Raw genomic sequence first — 19,076 nt, 5'->3', positions numbered from 1 at the left:
CATGTCAAAGACAATTTATCATCACGAGCCTCCAATTGATGCGATTCATAATTTTCAAGCATTCTACAAATTATAAAGTGGAATACATTATTTTTTAGCGTAATCAGAACTACACATTATATTTTTTATCTCACACATTCTTGTTTGTTTATAACGATGGATTGAATAAATAACATAAAAGTTTTTAAGTCCAAAAGCTTGACCCCCAAATAAATATATAAACCAAAGACCCAAACCAAACCCAGGAAATCAAATCTACCGAACGTGGTTGTCTTGTCTCTGCAGAGGTTAGAGAGAGAGAGAGAGAGAGAGAGAGAGAATGAGGAAGACCATGACGGTAGGAGTACACTGCATCATCGCTTTGCTAATTCTGTCCGGTGCGGATCTAGTCAGGTCTGACGGGTCGGATCATCGCTACAAGGAAGGAGATTTAGTCCCTCTGTATGCCAACAAGGTCGGCCCGTTTCACAACCCCAGGTAAAACCCAACACTCCGCACTGCTCGATCTCAAAATTTCATGCTTTCTTAGCTCAATTCAGCTTCTGGGTTTGTTTATTTCGCTGTTAATTGTTATGGATCTGAGTTTATTTCCGCACCCATTTGTTTGGTTACTGGGAAAATTTGTTTGGTTACTGAGAAATCTGCATGAATTACAAGTTCTGGTTCAGGTGGGATAAGCTAGACATTGTGATTTGGAAATTGAATTTACATTGGCTATTTGTAAATACCAGAGCTTGATCTGTTTTTGAAAGATTTGATTTGGGTTCTTAGTCATTTACAATCAAGTTTATGAGTCAACTGTGTTTTTGTTTTTCGTCGAAATTTCATGTGTACTGTAATCCGAAGTTTAGGTCTGTTTCTGCTGAGCTGGATAGCAAATTGTATGTTAGTTTGATTATGGTGGAACTTTGGTGTTCCTGATGGTCTAAAGTTTGGTTCTTTTTGTTTTTTCGGTGTTTCCAGTGAAACGTACCGCTACTTTGATCTCCCATTCTGCTCACCAGGTTTGTATCAAATCGATTCGTTTCCTTCGTATTTACTTCCTTAATCTTCTCCGAGGAATTGAATTTACCTCATTATTTGGATCCGAATTGTAGGTGCGGTGAAAGAGAAAAAGGAAGCTCTTGGTGAAGTATTAAATGGGGATCGTTTAGTCAGTGCCCCTTACAAACTTGAGTTCCTAAAGCATAAAGATACCGAATTAGCTTGCAAGAAAAAACTCAAAAAGGAAGAAGTGGCCCAGTTCAGATCTGCTGTCAACAAGGACTATTACTTCCAGATGTATTATGATGACTTGCCGATTTGGGGTTTCATAGGGAAGGTTGACAAGGAAGGCAAAGACCCGAGCGAGTACAAGACCTACCTTTATAAGCACATTCATTTTGATCTCTATTATAAAAAGGACCGCGTGATTGAAGTCAATGTTCGTACAGATCCAAATGCACTGGTTGACCTTACAGAGGATAAAGAAGTTGATGTTGAATTCATGTATACTGTAGAGTGGAAGGAAACAACCACTCCTTTTGATAAGAGGATGGATAAGTATTCTCAGTCCTCATCGTTGCCTCATCATTTGGAGATCCATTGGTTCTCAATTATAAATTCATGCGTGACGGTTCTCCTCTTGACCGGGTTTCTTGCTACAATTCTCATGCGAGTGCTTAAGAATGATTTTGTCAAGTAAGCATATTTAGTAATCCTTTTTCCTGTTTTATGTCTGCGCCGGTTCACCCATTCTTACTTATACCTTTTCTTTCTGTATAAAAGATATGCCCATGATGAAGAAGCAGCTGAAGACCAGGAAGAGACCGGATGGAAATACATTCATGGAGATGTATTCAGGTTCCCCAAATACAAGTCCCTGTTCGCAGCAGCTCTTGGTTCGGGAACCCAACTTTTTACTCTGTAAGTGCTCATTTATCCAGCTATAGGTGCGGCACCAGCACCTCTCAGTTGTCGAAGTTTCTCATGTTTTGTTCTTTCCATTCCATGCAGTACGGTGTTCATTTTCATACTCGCGCTTGTTGGTGTGTTTTATCCGTACAACCGAGGGGCTTTATTTACTGCTCTGGTAGTCATTTATGCACTCACTTCAGGAATTGCGGGCTATACTGCTACGTCATTTTATTGTCAGCTAGAGGGATCAAACTGGGTATTTAATGATAAATTCTCCTTGCTATGGTTTTGGTATCATTGATTGAAGTTGATGTTTTAATAATTAAAGGTTCAAACTTTCTGGTATGACAGGTTAGGAATCTATTGCTGACGGGATGCCTGTTCTGTGGACCTCTGTTCCTTACATTCTGCTTTTTGAATACAGTTGCAATTGCTTATACAGCCACTGCTGCCCTTCCATTCGGCACGATTGTAGTTATAGTTCTGATATGGACACTTGTAACATCACCTTTACTGGTGTTGGGTGGGATTGCTGGGAAGAACAGCAAAGCTGAGTTCCAAGCCCCTGTTCGCACCACTAAATATCCGAGAGAGATTCCACCATTACCTTGGTACCGGGCAACAATCCCTCAAATGGCAATGGCCGGTTTTCTGCCTTTCAGTGCTATATACATTGAACTGTATTACATATTTGCAAGTGTATGGGGTCACAGGATTTACACCATTTACAGCATCTTGTTTATTGTGTTTATCATTCTTCTGATCGTCACTGCTTTCATTACCGTGGCATTGACATATTTCCAACTTGCTGCTGAGGACCATGAGTGGTGGTGGAGGTAAGCAGCTATTATTATTATCTGTGCATTCTAAGTTTGGTTAGGGTTTCTATGCGAGTTATTATACTTTTTATTCTTGTGTATGCCTAAACCCTTTTGTAAACCAGTTTCAATTTCAGAAGATGCAAATATACTATACCTTGACTGATGTATGCGTTGGTTTCGGTACAGGTCTTTCCTCTGTGGTGGGTCTACTGGACTATTTATCTATGCCTATTGTCTGTATTACTACTACGCACGCTCGGATATGTCGGGATTCATGCAAACATCATTCTTCTTTGGTTACATGGCATGCATCTGCTACGGTTTCTTCCTCATGCTTGGAACTGTAGGCTTCCGTGCAGCTTTGCTTTTTGTCCGTCACATATACCGGTCGATCAAGTGTGAGTAGTAGCTTGTTCTCCATGAATCATCGGATATGGTTTCTCGTGTTTTTGGAGTCACAGGCACCTCTGTAGAGAAGTTTGGTCAAATTAATTTTGTTAGTGCTTGGTGTACTAAAGCTGTAGTCGTGAGATATTCAGAGACAAGTCTGTATCTTTACCTTTAAATCCTTTGCAATACATTCTTCAAATATATTCTCTCTCCTTACGTACCCATCTCTCTCTCTCTCCCTCCCTCGCCCTCAGTTACATGGAAGTGTCAAATTGTAAATTACTGCCACCATTGAACTTGTGGAATGTGCTTTTGAGCGGGGAGACGTCGAATATCTTCAAAATCTGTAGGTAAGAACTTCAAACCGAACAACGGGAATGATAAGTTGATAACCATACGCATTTTTCCTTCACTTATGTCTAATAATGTTCGATGTTTCCGTTTATTAAATTTGACGGCCTAAAAATGGGTTTGTAAGAGGAGAAAAATGGCATTCGAAAGAAGAGAAAAAGAATAATAATTTATGACTTGTTTGGAAATATCTTTGAAATGATTAAAAGCGTATTTGGAATCAATCTTTAGTAAAATGACAAGTGAATTCTAGAAAAACATTTTATTGTTTCATGCAAGAAGCACATAAGTGGTGTTTTTTGAAATAAACATTTTTAAATGCTTTTAGAATTCAAAAAAACATATTTTCTAAAAACTTTCGTTCATTTAAAAATAGTTTCAAACAAGCTTTTAGGCTTTAGTTGTAAATTAGGCTTTTTTAATAAAGTATGGTTTACACTAAATTATTCTAAATTAAACTTGTAGAGGGTGAAAACTCGAGTAGGGGTGGATGTTCGAAATTGCGAAACCGAAACCGTACAAATACCGTTCCTAACTGAACCGGCTCGGTCCGGTTTGATTCGTCCGGTAAGCAGAAAATGAGTCAATGGCGGTTAGAAAATGGTAGTCAATTGAGCATCGCACAATCTCAGGAATTCCCACAACACGAAAAAGCGAACACTTGAAACTAATGACCCTCCAAATTCTACATCTCCGGTAGCACTTTTACTCTCTCAGCAACCGATTTGCAACAGCCGAGTGCGGTGAGATATGTCCATTGCCTCATCAGCTCTGGCGCTCCACCTCCCCTTTGCTCCCCCACTCACCACCGCCGCCTCCGCTGCCGCACTAAACTCACTCACCCAGCAAGCCTTGTGCTTTTATAATCACAACCCGGATAATAAAGTTGCTGCCTTTACTAACAAGGCAATTTCTTGTAGTGAAGAATCAGGAAATTTCGAGGGCTTGTTGGAGTTCTCTGAGCCATCTGATGGTCAACATAGTCTTCAACTTGGACTCAATCAATGGAAGATGCAGGCCCTCAGTGCTTTAAAAGTCGGGGCAGCAGAGCTCCGATCCATGTTTTTGAAGGCAATGTAGCTTTACTAGGAAGACTTTATGCACGCTCAATTCTCTCCAACTTAAGTTCATATCTTTTAATTTTGTTGGTTTATGATTTTCTCTCAAGGGTGGTGGTATCTTTACTTTGGCGAAGATTTATCAGTTGGTAAGTAAGAAAAGAGTATAGTCAAACTGATTATTCCATTTCTTCTCTACATACCTTTAACTATTTTTCCTTTGTGGTAGTTAGCTAGAAAGTTATCTGGGAAGGTGTTCCTAGAAGCTGCCAACCATCAGCTAAAAAGGGATTTTGTTAGAAAGGTACGTCTTCGATTTCACACTTCACAGCTATAAAGGAACCATAAATGAGTTAATTGTTTGGTCACCAGTCGTATGGGTGTACATTACCGTGTTCCTCCTGTGTCTGATATTTTTCAAGGTTTTTAATTCCCTTGCCTTCATGTCACGGGATCTCTCATGTCCATGTCTGTTTTAACTCTTAGCTTTATGCTAGTTTCTCTCTCATTTCAGGATTTCTAATAATTGCCGTTTTGGACAGGGTTTTGCAGGGGCTACATCAAGATATCTTGGTTTAAGAAGCATGATGGCTTTGCTTGGCCCAGTGTATTGACTCTTCCTACACTTGATTTCTAAAACATCATTATTTCCAGCTTCCCTATGTTTGCTTTTCTGGTTCGTTTGCGACCTTATTTCACACACACCCTCCTACTCATGGCCGCCGCACGGGTACACACTCACAATATGTACGTGCAAGTATCATTTCATTGTTCCTTAATCAAAGTATTACTAATTTCTATGGAAGTAGAATAAGGAGGAAAGTTTAGATAGGTGCTGTTGATGCCAGCATAAAAGTGAAAAGTTAGTCACTTCTCAGTAACCAAGAGTTATTTTGGGTGAAAAAAAGACTCGTGTTACTGACATTTAATCGAGTGTAGATTTGCTCAAACCATTAGCTGACAGGTTGAGATTAAGCACTGCCTTTCCTCAAGTAGCCCGATGCTTCAATTTTTTATAATTAAGCCAACTGCGCAGCAGCTCTTTGCTGGTTTTGATGTTCTTCAAGATTTTGCTTTTTACTGTTCCGAATAAATTTCCAGCAACTGTTATTAATCTATTTCTTTTGGCTTTGTGTGCAGGCTTTGGGGGACATTTTTGGCAGATGTTGTCATTCAAATGCTCGGAACTGATCACGCAAGAATCTTGTGGGCAATTTATGCTTTTGCACAGGTACTGATTTTTCCACCTTGGGGCAGGTTTGACACCTTGTCAAACACTAGTTGTTCCTCGAGCCCTATTTGCGAGAATATTGTTATTCATTTTGTTGTGATTATAGTCTTGTTGCTTCTGCTTCAGATCCGTATCGCCCGGACGTATAGGCTACCCCTGATTGCTGAAAGGCTTTACAGTTTGGAAGATGCATCCTCTTCGACATCCATCAAATAGTTCCGGAGCATGAAATGGATCCCAAGCAGCATTCGCACCGAAGGTAAATGTGGACGGCCTGTCAACACTTCAACAAAGAGATTTGCGATCAAGATGAATTCCACTGTACATAAAGTTTTGGAATTAAACTTGGATCAGCTATCACAGTTTGCTTCTGTTATTAAATTTTCAAATGTGTAATACCTAACAGTGAAGCTGAAAAGATTATCGACTTCATAGGAGTTTATGTATGCCATTTTAACATTAAAAATTATTCTCAGAAAAAGAAATGAAAAGAAGATGCATGTCGATCATTATGCATGGAACTTGAAATGGAATTAGTTTCGGGTAGCATTAAGATTCTAAAAGGCGCTAGCATGGCAGTGAACAAGGGCGTAGCTCTATAGGCAGGGCCTCGGCTGTTTTCATTTTTATTTTAATTAAATTTATTGTGTAGCATGAATAGAATGACATATAATGACATAATTGTATTGGATATATAAATTGTAAAATAGAATGATATATAAATTATAAAGTAACATACTAAAAACATGGGAACAAACATATAACTAGTATTCATCTAAGTATCCAACAAGTTTCTTTCAATTTATTGAAGAAAAAAGACGCAAAATGGAAGTAATTTATTTTCTGTCTAAGTGAGAGTTGTGATTTAAGCAGGCAGGTGTCTAGGCAAGTTTAAATGTCATTTTTTATTTATTTTTGAAACGCTTAAGAATTAATCGTCGTGGTGACCATTTGCCTAGCGCGAAGAATTGCAGAAACTTTTAGAACACTGGGTAACATAGAGCTTAGGAAGTTAGGGGTCATTATCCCAGAGTTGGTCGAGTGACTTGTAAGGTCCGGCTTCGGAAACAAAGGACTCTGCGGAACACAGCCTGCGCTGGGGAATTCGCTTGATCTTGTTCATTTCATCTTCACTTAGTTCCCAATCGGCTATGTCAAGGTTCGGCTTCATCCGCTCCTTGTTGAAAGTCTTCGGAACTGCACTTGCTCTTTGCTGGACGATGGATCTCAGTATAATGTGCATGAACACAACCAAGTTAATCTGTCCTAGTTTCTGTATTTATAAACTAATTAACCAACAAAATCCGAAACAAATATTACCTGTGGCACAGTCTTCCCTTTGGCAGCAGCGAGGTCCTCGAGAACGGAATAATATCAATCTCAGCATTGTTAAGCTGAGGAGATCCATAAAGTCCCAAGGGAGACCACGCAGTCACATGAATCCCTCTCTTTACAGAAGTCTCGCAGTTTTCCTTGCTGCCAAGACGGGTTCATTTCGACCTGGTTAACCGTCGGGGGGATGGTGGCATTGTGAAGGATTTGAGAGAGCTTTAAGATGCCGAAATTGCTAACGCCAATAGACTTGGCTAAGCCTAACCTGGAAATTTCTTCCATGGCCGCCCATATCCTCGTTATATCAAAGGGTATCATATCTTCTTTAGTTAGTTCAAATCCTGGGATTCCATGTTTCTATTGGAAATTCAAATCAAAACAAGTTGCCATTGTTGAAAATCAATGTCAAAGTTAGGCATGGAAAGTTAGGCAATGTTAGGTATGGTTGAATAAAAATTATTAGGTGCAATTAATGTGTTTTGTGTGGTAATAAATAATCTTAGTTTAATCATTTGGTTTGCTATAAATACCCAAGTTCTCAAGCATTGTAAATCATCCCATCCAAATCCCACTTCCAATTGTGAAGAAGCTTGTAAGCTTTCTTATTCCAATAGTTTGTAAACCTTTTTTTCATATATCAAAGTCCAAGTGTTTTGCCAAAGCTTGTTGCTTCCCTCCTTTCTCTATTTCTTTCTTTGTCCAATTTTATTTGAGAGTGCAAAGTGAAAGAGGTGTGATAGAGTTTGTAAACTTATCACCCACATATTTTGGTATTGAGTTAGTAAACTGTCAAATACCAACAATTGGTATCAGAGCCAGAATACCATTCTGGCAGGTGCAGCAGTTATGGCGTCCAACTTAGTGCAACTCCAAGTTCCCACATTGAAGAAAGAAAATTATGAAAGATGGTGCATCCAATTCAAAGCATTGTTTGGATCACAGGAGCTATGGGAAGTTGTCAGTAGTGGGTATGTTGTACCCACTGCCGAGCAAGAAGCCGTATATACTGCGGATCAAAGGAACACTCTCAAGGACTTACGAAAGAAGGACCAAAAGGCGCTGTATCTTCTATACCAGGGTTTGGAAGATTCAACGTTCGAGAAGGTTGCAGAAGCAACAACGAGCAAGCAAGTATGGGATACACTCAGTACAATCTACAAAGGAGTAGATCGAGTCAAGAAAGTGAGGTTACAATCACTTCGAGCAGATTTTGAAACTGCTCATATGAATGAAGGGGAGAGCATCTCCGACTATCACTCAAGGCTCATTGTGATAGTAAATCAGATGAGGAGAAATGGCGAGAGACTCGATGAAGTACGAGTTGTGGAGAAGATACTCCGGTCACTCACATCTAAGTTTGAGCATGTGGTGGCTGCCATTGAGGAATCCAAGGATTTGGAGGTGATGAGCGCAGAAGAGCTACTAGGATCCCTCCTAGTTCACGAGCAACGCATTCAGAAGAATGCAAGCCCCACAACGCTAGAGCAAGCTTTGGAGTCAAAGTTGAATATTGACAAACCAAATAAAGGTCGTGGGCAGTGGAACTCACGTCGTGGGAGCTCATCCAACCGTAGCCGAGGACGAGCCCGAGGAAGAGGTCGAGGCTATGCACAAAATCAAGGTCAGTCTCAGGAGTGGAGATCTACTCGAGGAAAGGCGCATATCCAGTGTCACAACTGTAAGCAATATGGGCATTATGCCAATGAATGTTCACATAAAAATGGTGAGCATGTCAACATGGCAGAATCAAGTGGAAATACTGATGAAGAACTTACAGTCTTACTAGCACACCATGATTCCAGTAGCCAACAAGATGTTTGGTATTTGGACTCTGGTGCAAGCAATCACATGTGTGGAAAGAAGTAGTTTTTTGCCGAACTCAAAGAAGGGGCCTATGGATCTGTAAGTCTTGGTGACTCCTCAAAGTTGCCAGTTGAAGGCAAAGGGAAGATCAAGATCATCCAGAAGGATGGAAGAGAAGAATACATCTCCGATACCTACTAGATACCAGGTATGAAGAGCAACATTCTGAGCATTGGTCAACTGCTCCAGAAAGGGTACATTATACATATGGAGAACATGCTTCTCACTCTCAGGAATGCAAGGAGAAAGCTTATTGCACGTGTTCGAATGTCAAAGAACCGGATGTTTCCGTTGAATTTGAACACAAAGATTGGAAGCTGCAACATCGGTGTAATGGAAGATGAGTCATGGAAATGGCATCTTCGATTTGGCCATCTTAATTTCAATGGCCTAAAGTTGCTGTCAAGTGGAGGAATGGTTCGTGGTCTACCCCAGATTGAAGCCACACGCCAAGTATGTGAAGGTTGTGTGCTTGGCAAGAAAGCACGACTATCGTTCCCTGTTGGTGATACATGGAGAGCAAAGGCACCACTGCAGTTGGTGCACACAGATATATGTGGTCCATTGGATCCCATGTCTTATGGAGGTAATAGGTATTTTATTACCTTCATTGATGATTTCAGTAGAAAGACTTGGGTCTATTTTCTCAAGGAGAAGTCAGCTGCCCTAAAAATTTTCAAGGAGTTCAAGGCACTCACAGAGGCAGAAAGTAACCACAAGCTTGTGGCTGTGAGATCAGATAGAGGTGGAGAGTACACCTCCAATGCTTTCCAAGCATACTGTAAGGAGCAAGGAATTAGGCATCAACTTACTGCTGCCTATACCCCACAGCAAAATGGGATAGCCGAAAGAAAGAATCGAACCATCCTTGACATGACAAGGTCCATGCTTAAGGAGAAGAATTTGCCAAAAGAGTTATGGGCAGAAGCTGTAGCTTGTTCGATTTATTTGTTGAATCGATGTCCAACAAAGAGTGTCAAGAGGATGACACCACAAGAGGCTTGGAGTGGATACAAGCCGAATGTTACACACCTAAGAATTTTTGGGTGTGTTGCATATGCTCAAGTTCCAGAAGCCAAGAGGAGGAAACTTGATGATAGAGGTGAGAAGTGTGTGTTTGTGGGCTATAATGAAGAGTCCAAGGCATACAAGCTCTACAACCCACTAACTGGCAAACTAGTGGTTAGTAGAGATGTCATCTTCAGTGAGGAAGAGATATGGACGTGGAACAACAAAGAAGTCAGTAAAGAGAAGATCGTCTCCACTGATTTTGAAGAACCAGAAGTTGTACCACCGATTGAGCAACAGCCTGCTCAAACAATCACAACAACTCCAGTGCACAGAATTGCAAGGAGTGGTCCTACATCTAGTGAGGAAAGCAGCTCCTCAACTCCAGTGAGGTTAAGGAGTCTCACAGAGATTTATGGACAAGAAGAAGAAGAAGAAACCAACCTTTTCTGCTTGTATGCAGACCACGAGCCTTTCTCATTCAATGAAGCTGTGGAAGAAGATTGTTGGAAGAAAGCCATGGAAGAAGAGATCCATGCCATCGAGAAGAATGACACTTGGGAGCTGACAAAGCTCCCACCAAATCAGAAGGCTATTGGTGTCAAGTGGGTTTACAAGATCAAACGCACTGCAGATGGGAGTGTGGATCGATACAAATCAAGGCTTGTAGCAAAGGGCTACAAACAGAAGTATGGAGTGGACTATGATGAAGTCTATGCTCCAGTTGCGAGACTTGACACGGTAAGATTGCTAATCTCTCTTGCCGCACATCATAAATGGAAAATTTATCAACTAGATGTCAAGTCAGCCTTCCTTAATGGAGTACTTGAGGAAGAAGTGTACGTGGAACAACTGGAAGGCTTCCAAGTACAAGGAGAAGAAGATAAGGTGTATCGTTTGAAGAAGGCTTTATACGGCCTCAAGCAAGCACCACGAGCTTGGAACTCAAGGATCGACAACTACCTTCACCAAAATGGATTTCAGAAATGTCCATACGAGCATTCAGTTTACATGAAGAATGGTGAAAAAGGGGAGTTCTTAATTATTTGTCTCTATGTAGATGATTTATTGTTTACAGGAAACAATGAGGCAATGTTCCATGAGTTCAAGCAATCCATGTTCAGTGAATTCGAGATGACTGACAATGGATTAATGTCATACTTTCTTGGCATAGAAGTGAAGCAAGAAAGTGATGGTATCTACATCTCTCAACAAAGGTACATGAGAGACATATTGAAGAAGTTCAATATGGACAAGTGCAACACTGTCAATACCCCAGTCGCAACTGGATTGAAGCTGTCCAAAGGAGGAGAGGGTGAGTTTGTAAACTCAACAGTGTACAAAAGCCTCGTTGGAAGCCTAAGGTACCTTACAATCACAAGACCTGATATAGTTTATGGTGTTGGACTCGTGAGTCGATACATGGAAACACCAAGGGAGTCTCATTGGCTGGCCGCCAAGAGAATTTTGAGGTACATAAGAGGTACTCTAAACTATGGTCTATTTTATAATTTTGGTGAAGATGCAAAATTATTTGGTTATTCAGATAGTGATTGGGGAGGTGACCAAGATGAAAGGAAAAGCACAACTGGCTATGTGTTTTTTCTAGGATCAACAGCTTTCTCATGGACTTCAAAGAAGCAATCAATTGTTGCTTTGTCATCATGTGAAGCCGAGTATGTTGCTGTAGCCTCAACCGTGTGTGAGGCAATTTGGTTAAGAAATCTGTTGAAGTCAGTGTGTCATCCACAAGTGGAATCGACTGTGATTCACGTAGATAACGTGTCTGCAATCAAACTTGCAAAGAATCCTGTTCAACATGGAAGGAGCAAGCACATTGATACCAGGTTCCATTTTCTAAGGGACCATGTGAAGCAAAGGACAATTGAACTTGTCTACTGTCACACCAAGGAACAAGTGGCAGACATCTTCACAAAGCCATTGCCAATTGAAACATTCCGGCTACTGCGTGAAATGCTAGGAATGAAGGCGTTTTGATTTGAGGAGGTGTGTTGGAAATTCAAATCAAAACAAGTTGCCATTGTTGAAAATCAATGTCAAAGTTAGGCATGGAAAGTTAGGCAATGTTAGGTATGGTTGAATAAAAATTATTAGGTGCAATTAATGTGTTTTGTGTGGTAATAAATAATCTTAGTTTAATCATTTGGTTTGCTATAAATACCCAAGTTCTCAAGCATTGTAAATCATCCCATCCAAATCCCACTTCCAATTGTGAAGAAGCTTGTAAGCTTTCTTATTCCAATAGTTTGTAAACCTTTTTTTCATATATCAAAGTCCAAGTGTTTTGCCAAAGCTTGTTGCTTCCCTCCTTTCTCTATTTCTTTCTTTGTCCAATTTTATTTGAGAGTGCAAAGTGAAAGAGGTGTGATAGAGTTTGTAAACTTATCACCCACATATTTTGGTATTGAGTTAGTAAACTGTCAAATACCAACAGTTTCAGCCTTAACGGCCAACGAATCCACTGACGAGAGTATTGAATCCACCACAAATCTCTCCACCACATCTGCTGTCAAAACGTGATCCCACCATTCTCTCCATATTGTTTATGTAAATAATCAAGAGTTATTAGTTACCTTTTATGTTGCACAAAGTCAACTATAGGCTTGTATATATCTTGTATCAATATGTTAAGCAGATCAAGGAATTCATTAGAAATACAAACTGCTTCTCCCTACTCTTCTCTGTCTATCACCACCTATTTCTCTATATGGACGTACTCCAGCCCAGCCTCCTTCATATATATAGATAAATAATGTGAACTCGAACTCGAGACTTCTTACCGTGAAAGAAAAATACTGATATATTCTGTATTTGAGATTGTTTTGTCAATTTTTGGATTTGGAAATATTGAAGAAAGGAATGAATGAACTTGAAGAACTTGTGCTCGTATTTTTGTGCAAGAAAGCGGCCGTTCAAATTATTGCAGAGCTCAGCAAAAACACGTTCCCTCGTCAAAAATCATTGGCACTGAATTCAATCCAAGCTACACACACGCTAGGTCACCTATAACGACATGACACTTGACTAACATCTAGGACATATACGTCATGCATGGATAGATTGAATCTCAACTTTACACTTGTCTTCGTGACTCAAGTAGACCATTGTAACTTGAGTCAACCAACCAGAAAACATTTCGTTCCAACAAATATCACTAAACTAACAACTAGTTGAATAACATCCTATTAATTATATTATATTAATATTGAAAAGTTTTTTGTCACGCTTGTTGCCTACGATTGGGTTTTGGTTTTGATAACTCGCTAGATTTAGCGTATGTTGAAGTAAGAAACAAAAGTCAACGTTTAAATTTTGTTCAAGATTAATCACAAAGGAAACTTGGAGTAATGTTAGGAAGACTAAATTTGTAGATAAAATTTTGAAAACTAAAGGACATGGAAGTTGATGATTGATTTATTACTTACATGTTGATAAACATGCTTATTCTTATTGGTGACACATTATTTGATTTGTAAATTTAGTTTCCAAATTTAATTTCCCTATCATTACCTGAAAACTTATGGCTTCCGACTAATCTATGTTCTACGTTCAACTTTCGAACAGAAATTTTTTTTTAAGTTTGACCTCTATTTTTCTTTAAACGTACTTTTAAAACTAACAAATTATCCAATCCAATCTAATCAAAAGCATGAAACGTGACCCTTATACACACACACACACACATATATATATATATATATATAGGTTTGTATAGATAGGTTACATACCGGAGTGAGGTTTTGAGGGCTGGGAGAACACCATCAGGATAAGCATCAGTACACCACAGCTTGGAAGTGATGAACATGTCATCCCGGTTCTTGATAACGCCTCGCTCTTTTGCCCGGACCACGGCTAGACCGACGGCTTCTTCGGTTTGGTAGAAAGCGGCAGTGTCGATATGGTGGTAGCCGGCGTCAATGGCGTCGACGAGAATGGAGACGAGCTCATCAGTTGGTGTTGGAGGCACTTTACCTGTCCCTAACCCTAGCACTGGCATCTTGTGGCCTGAATTTAGCACCACTTCCGGTACTAATTTCTTTGTGCTACTATTAATAATAGTCTCCTCCATCGATTAGTTCTGATCAATTCAATATTTCTGATGATGCTGATGATCAACTACTGCATGTGTATGTACACACACACACACATATATGGTAATGCTCATGATCAATTACCCATATATATATATAGGAAGCCGGGATCCCTTTTTTTCCTTTTTATTTTTCTTTTGTTCTTTTTATTATAAAAAATGGGAATTAGTTTTGAGCAGTGGCAGATCCAGGATTCTCACATTGGATGGTCCTAACCATCCAATGTAAAACGTCCAAAAAAAGAAATAAACGATAAACTTACAAAAACTAAATAATAATATTTTTCATTCATAAATCATGGTAAAACCAAAGCTAGGTCATCATGAATAAAATCCCTTCTTCTAATTTGTAAATACTTGCCACTTAGTACTACGGTCTAGTGGTATTCCTCTTCACTTGTAAGTGAGATGTTTTAGATTTAATTCTCGCTAAATGCGAATTTGAACCACATTATTGCTAGCCCATTGTGAAGTTAAGCCCACCCCCTCCCCTGTAGTGTAGATAATATCGATTGTTCAAAAATAAAAATTGTAAATACTTTGATAACTTTTCACAATTTTACGGAAAAAAAGAAAAAAGTTTTTCTTTTGTTAAATAGAAATAAAGGTAATGGTTCCTATTTAGATCATGTAGTATTATTATATTAGTAGAGATAAGAGTATACAATTCAAGTAAATCTTATTTCTATGAAAAAAATGATTTAGATGTGATTTACAAAATACGGAATTCTTAGCACATAAAATAGGATTCACAATAAAAACTACGTCTTTGACCATTTCACCCAATAGAGATTTAACCAAAAATAAAATGAGAAAGTGCTTTTTAAAACCAATATTTTAGTAGCAATGGTAGACCCATGTAGCAGATAAAAAAAAAGAAAAAAAAGGAGTTTCAGCCTTCTTCCTCGCGGGAAAGCTGCCACTCCTCTACCTCCTCCATGGATGCACTGCACCAGAATTTTGATTGTACCACGGTCCATCCATAACTAAGTTAACAAAAGAAATTTCCTAGGCGTAGCCCATATAGTCCTAGGCCTGAATCTGTCCTCCCTATAGAGTTTAAACTAGAAACGAAGAATAGAAGAAGCAACAATACACAAATAGTAAACAACAACAAAATCTTATCCTACTAAGTGGATCGGCTGTATGAATCTTAGAAAGTCAATGTGCTCGGTTTTGCACTAAGTCATCCGTTTGCTCTACGAGCTCCATATTTTTTTCTAGAATCTCTTTCCAAGTCTTCCTAGGTCTTTCTCTACCACTTTTGTTCTGAGTCTCTATCTCATAATCACATCATTAAACCTGATCATATGTACATCTTCGATTCATATGTTCAAACCATTTTAATTGATTTTCCCACCTTAGCTTCAATTGAGGCCACACTTTTCTTATTCATAATTACACCCAAATTTTTCCCTACCCACCACGCCAGCCGTCCGTATAAATTCAGCTGTCCATTAAAATTGTTATTCCAACAGTAATTTTTTTTAATTTTTTATCCAAAAGATAATTTCAATAAACCAAAGCAGTCGAAAATGCCAAGTCACTGGCCACGGAAATGGATCCTCTTCGGATTCTTTTCTCTTAATTCATCAAGTTCTGGGATCCAAACTATTGAAATTTGATTCAATGGTTAAAGTTATTATAATTTTTAAAATGAACCCCTGTTTGCATCCGTTTGATCAAATTTCAATAACCCGGATCTCCGAACTTGACGAATCAAGAGGAAGGAATCCGAACACAATTCATTTCCACTGGCCACAAGCCAGGACCTAAACATACAGCTTACACCAAAGGGAAATAGGAAGCTTGGGACAACAGTACTATATATTATACAATATAGCAACCAGTTAGCATGGCATCGGCAGCTAGTGGTAGTGGGTGGCCTTTCTGGTATAACATTGAGAGCGTGTTTACGCATCGTAGTCGGAATGAAAATAAGGAATCTGATTCCAATTATGAATAATTCTTGTGTTTACTACGATTTGGAGGAATCAATAACGTGTGGGATCCACACAAAAAATGAAATTCAATTCCTAAAATTGGAGGAATTGGACTCCCTCCATGGGGTGAGGGATTTGGATTCCTGGATGGTGAAGGAATCAGGAATGCACTTCTACTTTCCTATTATGCCCTCTTATTCACAGATGCTTCAGCTTGGCGTTAGAGTTGGAGGAAGACAATTGGGAAGATGAATTTGGCTATTATGCCCTTTTATTCGACAAATGCTTCAGTGGGAAGTGGAAAGATGAATTTGGCTAGTCAGCTTGGTGTTGGAGGAAGACAACAAGATGGCGATTGGAGTGCTCGGAGCTTTGCCACCATTGATGCATGCGCTCGTGAGGGCGGGGAGTGAGCGGACGCGCAACGACTCGGTGTTGGCGCTCTATCACTTGATGCTGGTGGAGAGCAACTGAGTCAAACTCGTTAAGCAACACAACAAGGTGCCAAATATGTTAGCTAGGTTCTTAAAATGTTAATTTTTTATGCAGGGTGGGAACTGGGAAGGTGAATTTGGCTAGGTTAAAAGCAAGAAGCCATGGCAATGCTGAGGATGTGGATGAGGACAACTGTAGATTTTAAATGCCCTTCAGGAAACTGTTCTTCCTGATCCTAGATAGGGTTGTTTGTTACAGTGCTCTAAACTGGAGGGGTGGTTGTGTGAGAAGTGGTTGAAAACACGGCATGGTTACAAGACTCCTACTAAAAAAAAAAAAAAAAAGGCATTTTAGTAATCATATTAATTCTTATTCCGATTTAGCTGAATTAGTAAACAACTTCTACGAACTCAAGTTCATTTCTATTCTGATTCCTGAACATTTAAGTAAACGGCTTCAACAGGAATCCGATTATGATTCCTTTTCATTTCAATTCCTCCTCAATTCAATTCCTCCACAATTCAATTCCTCCTATTTTGATCACGGTTACGTAAACGAGCCATGACTGTTTGGGCTACTAGTTAGTTATATTTATTATACTAATACCAATTTTCTAACTTTTTTGTTTATTCAAAAGGTAATATATATTGCTAATCAATTGTACTGATTAGATAATTATTTATTTATAATGAATTCATCTTTATTGGTAATTGAGAGGTTTTACGTTTAATTTTTGACAAAGTGAATTCGAACTAAATTATTCTGACTAGCATATTATGAGGCTAATCCACTTTTCATTGTAAATAATACCATATGTATGAAAAAATAATATAGTTCATAATCGATGAGACGCACACATTAACAAAGTCAACAATTTAAACAAATGGTAATGTTAGGTAAATTACATTGAGAACTCAGTGAACGACACTCATAAAACAACTTATAAATAAGGACAGTAGTACATTGAGGCAATGCAGTCCGAGGACCATTTGAAATTTGGGAAACACATGCGAAAGTCTTTTACGTGTTTCCCAAATATTTCGTACTAGTCCCTTTTGTATACACTAAGTGTTTAATGTAATGCATGCTTACATATCTCTATAGTAGTTGGCAGGTTGCGTCGATAACACTCAACAAATGCTCTCAATTGCAATCATAAGAAAGATTTGGCAGATGTCGATATCTATTGATATGTGTGTGTTATATAGTTCGACTGACAACAACAAAAGCTCACTAAGTATTCAACAAAAAATCTTAGTGAATAAACCGAATTTTTTTTCATGCTTTGCGCTTTGTTTCTATCTAAAACTTTTAACATTGGGATCCTCAAAATTTGAATCCTAGATCTGTTGCTGAGTGATCAACAAACATATAAATGCACAAAACTTACAACTCAAAAGTGTCCCACTGTAGATTTTTTTGGGTATTCTGGGATTTGGGTTCAAAATGAATTTCGGGGTTGGATACGGTTTTGAGGATGGAACGATTCCAGATTTTTCTGCTATTTTGTTTCGATTCTGTTGGATCTAGGCTTGAAAATGGTTGTGTTTGCAGAGGCTCCACGGAGGGATTTATCGAGCCTTCTCTCATGGCTTCGCAAGTACAATAAGAAGAAGATGATTTGTAGAAAGTGCTATACTGTCTACATCCAAAGGCACTAAACTGCAACAAGAAGAAGTGTGGTAGGACACGAGTAGAGAGTGATGCGAGCAGCGTGAAGTATGTCTTAGCTAGTCCCATGGTTTTCAGGGACTCTAGCTAAGAACCTCTAGAGACGCCTTTAGTCTAGGCAAATCCTGCTTAATCTCATTAATGTTAGTCTCGCATGATAACAAACGCTGGACTATAATAACAATTAGTCCAGTCTAGTCTAACGAAACTTAGGGAAGCCAAACAAACGGGCCCTTAAAGGGTTATTACAATGTCGTATCACATAAATGTGCTCTCCTGCACACTTGCTTTCATAAGAGTGTATGAATGTAAATGCCATCGGCTAGTTGTGATTTGCAAGAATTTTATTTTATTTTTATCTTTGTACATTGAGATAATTAAAGTGGCCCTAGCCTACGCGAATTTAAGCTTCCTTTGGTATAGAAGATTGATCTGAACAATAAAACATCATTTTCAATGTATATTGAAGAAAAAAATGAAAAAATTGTGACCAACTTCGAGGTAGAAGATGTATTATTCAAAAAGAAAACTTACCAATTTCAATTCTCTAAGGCTCCTTTTCATCCTCTAAAAATGAAAATTCTTTCTCTTCTACCTTCAATATGCTCGGAATTTGAGGCTTAGAGATGTTGTATTATTGAAAGATTTTGTATCACAGTTCAGAAAAGAATAGCCTAACCACATCATGCCGGCCGTTCGTCACATTTTATATGCGAGAAATGATCTAGAAGTAGAAACACCAAGCAAATTATATGTCGTTTTTCAACATCAGGGCCTCCGGCTAGTTGTTAGTCTAAGGCTGTCACTTTGTACCATGACAAATATAATGCAGACAAATTGAGATGCTTGACATTAACAAGAGAAAGAGATGGACAAACAGAGACGGCTTCTAGTTTCTTTATAAAACTGAAAGAGTCCGCGCATGCTTAATCGTATAATCACTGCAGTTAATTGAGATTAATCATA

The 19,076-nt window shown here is 38.9% G+C and overlaps 3 protein-coding genes and 1 long non-coding RNA gene across 4 annotated transcripts; 2 read left to right on the top strand and 2 right to left on the bottom strand.

Annotated features, from left to right (window-relative positions):
* The first annotated feature begins 238 nt into the window (after positions 1-238).
* Positions 239-3,324, top strand: LOC137712942 (transmembrane 9 superfamily member 3-like). Its single transcript, XM_068452148.1, has 7 exons — positions 239-477; positions 964-1,004; positions 1,098-1,680; positions 1,768-1,905; positions 1,996-2,152; positions 2,248-2,732; positions 2,904-3,324. The coding sequence occupies exons 1-7, from the start codon at positions 320-322 to the stop codon at positions 3,121-3,123; spliced, it is 1,782 nt and encodes a 593-aa protein (XP_068308249.1). The 5' UTR covers positions 239-319; the 3' UTR covers positions 3,124-3,324.
* A 1,730-nt stretch (positions 3,325-5,054) lies between these two features.
* On the top strand, positions 5,055-6,185 carry LOC137712027 (uncharacterized). Its single transcript, XR_011065189.1, has 3 exons — positions 5,055-5,123; positions 5,657-5,747; positions 5,874-6,185. It is a non-coding gene; the product is annotated as an uncharacterized lncRNA (long non-coding RNA).
* A 574-nt stretch (positions 6,186-6,759) lies between these two features.
* LOC137712440 (methylecgonone reductase-like) lies at positions 6,760-7,361 on the bottom strand. The gene is made up of 2 exons (XM_068451514.1): positions 7,173-7,361; positions 6,760-7,020 (listed from the first exon to the last, which is right to left on the bottom strand). Exons 1-2 carry the CDS (start codon positions 7,359-7,361, stop codon positions 6,760-6,762), a joined length of 450 nt encoding a protein of 149 aa, XP_068307615.1.
* Positions 7,362-12,391: 5,030 nt separating this feature from the next.
* LOC137712439 (methylecgonone reductase-like) lies at positions 12,392-14,040 on the bottom strand. Its single transcript, XM_068451513.1, has 2 exons — positions 13,700-14,040; positions 12,392-12,503 (listed from the first exon to the last, which is right to left on the bottom strand). The coding sequence occupies exons 1-2, from the start codon at positions 14,038-14,040 to the stop codon at positions 12,392-12,394; spliced, it is 453 nt and encodes a 150-aa protein (XP_068307614.1).
* Positions 14,041-19,076: the final 5,036 nt, after the last annotated feature.

Source organism: Pyrus communis, chromosome 13, assembly GCF_963583255.1.
Source record: "Pyrus communis chromosome 13, drPyrComm1.1, whole genome shotgun sequence".
In the NCBI taxonomy this organism is placed as follows: Eukaryota; Viridiplantae; Streptophyta; class Magnoliopsida; order Rosales; family Rosaceae; genus Pyrus; species Pyrus communis.
The sequence above is the reverse complement of the archived record's forward strand: the minus strand, read 5'-3'. Positions and strand labels throughout refer to the sequence as shown.

Excerpts from the sequence above, each read along its gene's own strand:
- LOC137712942 (XM_068452148.1), top strand. The coding sequence starts at position 320 with ATGAGGAAGACCATGACGGTAGGAGTACACTGCATCATCGCTTTGCTA. Across the intron at positions 478-963 it reads GGCCCGTTTCACAACCCCAG|TGAAACGTACCGCTACTTTG; the intron begins GTAAAACCCAAC and ends CGGTGTTTCCAG. Across the intron at positions 2,733-2,903 it reads GACCATGAGTGGTGGTGGAG|GTCTTTCCTCTGTGGTGGGT; the intron begins GTAAGCAGCTAT and ends GTTTCGGTACAG.
- LOC137712440 (XM_068451514.1), bottom strand. The coding sequence starts at position 7,361 with ATGGAAGAAATTTCCAGGTTAGGCTTAGCCAAGTCTATTGGCGTTAGC. Across the intron at positions 7,021-7,172 it reads GGGATTCATGTGACTGCGTG|AAACTAGGACAGATTAACTT; the intron begins GTCTCCCTTGGG and ends TTATAAATACAG.
- LOC137712439 (XM_068451513.1), bottom strand. The coding sequence starts at position 14,040 with ATGGAGGAGACTATTATTAATAGTAGCACAAAGAAATTAGTACCGGAA. Across the intron at positions 12,504-13,699 it reads GCCCTCAAAACCTCACTCCG|AGAATGGTGGGATCACGTTT; the intron begins GTATGTAACCTA and ends AACAATATGGAG.